Below are 2,665 nucleotides of genomic sequence, written 5' to 3'. Positions count from 1 at the left end.
CATCTGTGTGTACACCCACTACTATCACCATTACACATGGATACAACAAGGACAAGACCACGTTCACTTAAAAAGGTAATGTTGGTATGAAAAGAAAAGAAAAGAAACAGACAAGTACTAACACTGAGATTGACCCTGCTATAAGTTGTTATGAATCCCTTTAGCGCTTGAAGTGCACTAAAACATTGTAATGACTTTTTATTTTTCATATAATGTAGGGTACATGCTCAGTAGAACAGAGTTAGAAGAACGCTCCCAGTCTTAGGGGTTGTGATATTTTGTTACCACACGTTATACACATAGAAGTGCGGTGGCAGGTTCGCTAAGCTAATGTTGTGTTAGCCGAATGCTCTGATGGGGGTCGCCATTTTAAGTTTAAAGTGACGTCAGCGATCTACGGTACGACTCGAGGGTGTGTGTGACGTGTGTGAAATTTGTACAGTAGGTCCCAGTGAGAATTGCAATCAGTGTGTACTGTCTGTGTATTTACACTATCCTAATTAGGGTGGGTGAACCACACTATTGTAATCTATACTATTTATTTATTTATTATTTATTCGGCCGATTTTTGTCCAGTAACTCCTGCCAGAGCTTTCACACCACACACAAGTGTAAGGTATCAAAACGACCGGCTTGCTCCAACTCGAGTTGCTAGGAAAGTTTCACCGCACCATTTGGCTACAAATCGACTTTAAACGGGAAATTTTGGTCCATAAGGAATGAATGGCAGAACTAGAGTGTAGAAGGTGCATTATTATGTCAAAATAGAACATTCTAGAACATTTGTGCACAGTATGATGTCATAATAGCACATTCTAGAACATTTGTGATGTCACAGTATGATGTCATAATAGAACATTCTAGAACATTTCTGATGTCACAGTATGATGTCATAATAGAACATTCTAGAACATTTGTGTATCTATTCAACAATTCATAGACCCTCTCCTGTTGTCCAGTAACTCCTGCCAGAGCTTTCACACCACACACAAGTGTAAGGTATCAAAACGACCGGCTTGCTCCAACTCGAGTTGCTAAGACCGTTTCACCGCACCATTTGGCTACAAATCGACTTTAAACAGGACATTTTGGTCCATAAGGAATGAATGGCAGAACTAGAGTGTAGAAGGTGCAGTATGATGTCAAAATAGAACATTCTAGAACATTTGTGTTCTCGCTTATTTTTCGTGTGGTTTTTTCACACTACGCGTATAATGGCGAGCTCGGCTAACTCGAACCCAGTGCCTAGGCTGTATAAGTCTGTGATTGACGATGTGATCAGCGAGGTGCGGGAGCTGCTACCTGAGCTCTTCCTGGATGAGGAATTCGATGAGCAGGTGTTGATGGAGCTGAAAACGCTGTGGGAGAACAAGCTGATGCAGTCCAAGGCAGTGGAGGGCTTCCACAAGGTCAAGGAGGAGCAGGCCACCCTGCAGGCCGCCCAGCAGCAGCAGCAGCAGGCCCAGCAGGTGCAGCAGGTCCAGCAGGTCCAGCACATCACCCAGCCAGCGCAGGCCCAGCAGGTCCTCCCGCCGCAGCCGCAAGCTCCCCAGCAGCAAGTCATTGTTCAGCAGGACACCAAGATTCTGCAGCATATGAGTGCAACAGGGATGAGTGCAGCAGCCACCGCAGCAACCCTGGCTTTACCTACAGGAGTCACCCCACTGCGGCAGATCATCACCAGCCAAGGCCAGATCCTGCAGGTGGTTCAGGCGCCCAATGGAACCCAGTACATCATCCAGCAGCCGCAGCGGGTACTGCTCCCGCAGCAGATGCAGCCCGGCGGCGTGCAGGTGCCGGTTATACAGCAGGTACGACCCACCTTCACACAGGTCCTGGCTCCTCTCCTGGGAGGCCTCCCCCAGCAGACAGGGGTCATCATCCAGCCTCAGCAGATTGTACTGTCCTCTGGGAACAAGGGCAACGCACAGGTGATGTAGCAGGTTCAGCCGGGCCAGGCAGCAGCGCAGGTGCAGCAGTTGCAGCAGTTGCAACAGTTACAGCAGGTGCAGCAGGTGCAACAGGTGCAACAGCTCCAGCAGGTGCAACAGCTCCAGCAGGTCCAGGGAGCAGTGGCACCTCAGGCCCAACAGCAGCAGCAGCCGCCCCAGGCCCAGCAGCCCCCCATGATGCTCCAGGTGGACGGGGCCGGAGACACCTCGTCAGAGGAGGACGAGGACGAAGAGGAGGAGTACGATGAGGATGAAGAGGAAGAGAAGGATAATGAGGGAGTAGAGGATGGCCAGGTGGAGGAGGAGCCTCTGAAAAGTGAAGACGACGTTAGCGACAAGGAGGACCAAGAGCTGTTTGATACAGAGAATGTGGTGGTGTGCCAGTACGACAAGATCCACAGAAGTAAGAACAAATGGAAATTCCACCTGAAGGACGGGATCATGAACCTGAACGGGAATGGTGAAAAAACCCACTCAAATGAAACGGGAGTGTAGAAGGTGCATTATGGTCAAAATAGAACATTCTAGAACATTTGTGATGTCACAGTATGATGTCATAATAGGACATTCTAGAACATTTGTGATGTCACAGTATGTCATAATACACAGTATGATGTCATAATAGCACATTCTAGAACATTTATGTATCTATTCAACAATTCATAGACCCTCTCCCATTGGCCGGCGGTGCACAGGCATCACCCACACTTTCA

At 48.4% G+C, this 2,665-nt stretch overlaps 1 protein-coding gene across 1 annotated transcript; it reads left to right on the top strand.

The window, feature by feature from the left end:
* Positions 1-1,214: 1,214 nt before the first annotated feature.
* On the top strand, positions 1,215-2,447 carry LOC311224527 (transcription initiation factor IIA subunit 1-like; the record flags this gene model as incomplete). The annotated part of the gene is given in 2 exon segments (XM_084309554.1): positions 1,215-1,937; positions 1,941-2,447. Coding segments are annotated over 2 exon segments (1,230 nt in total).
* Positions 2,448-2,665: the final 218 nt, after the last annotated feature.

Source organism: Notolepis coatsorum (genome assembly GCF_963971535.1).
Source record: "Notolepis coatsorum genome assembly, chromosome: 1".
Taxonomy (NCBI): Eukaryota; Metazoa; Chordata; class Actinopteri; order Aulopiformes; family Paralepididae; genus Notolepis; species Notolepis coatsorum.
Note: the sequence above shows the minus strand (reverse complement) of the source record. Positions and strands in the feature narration are given on the sequence as shown.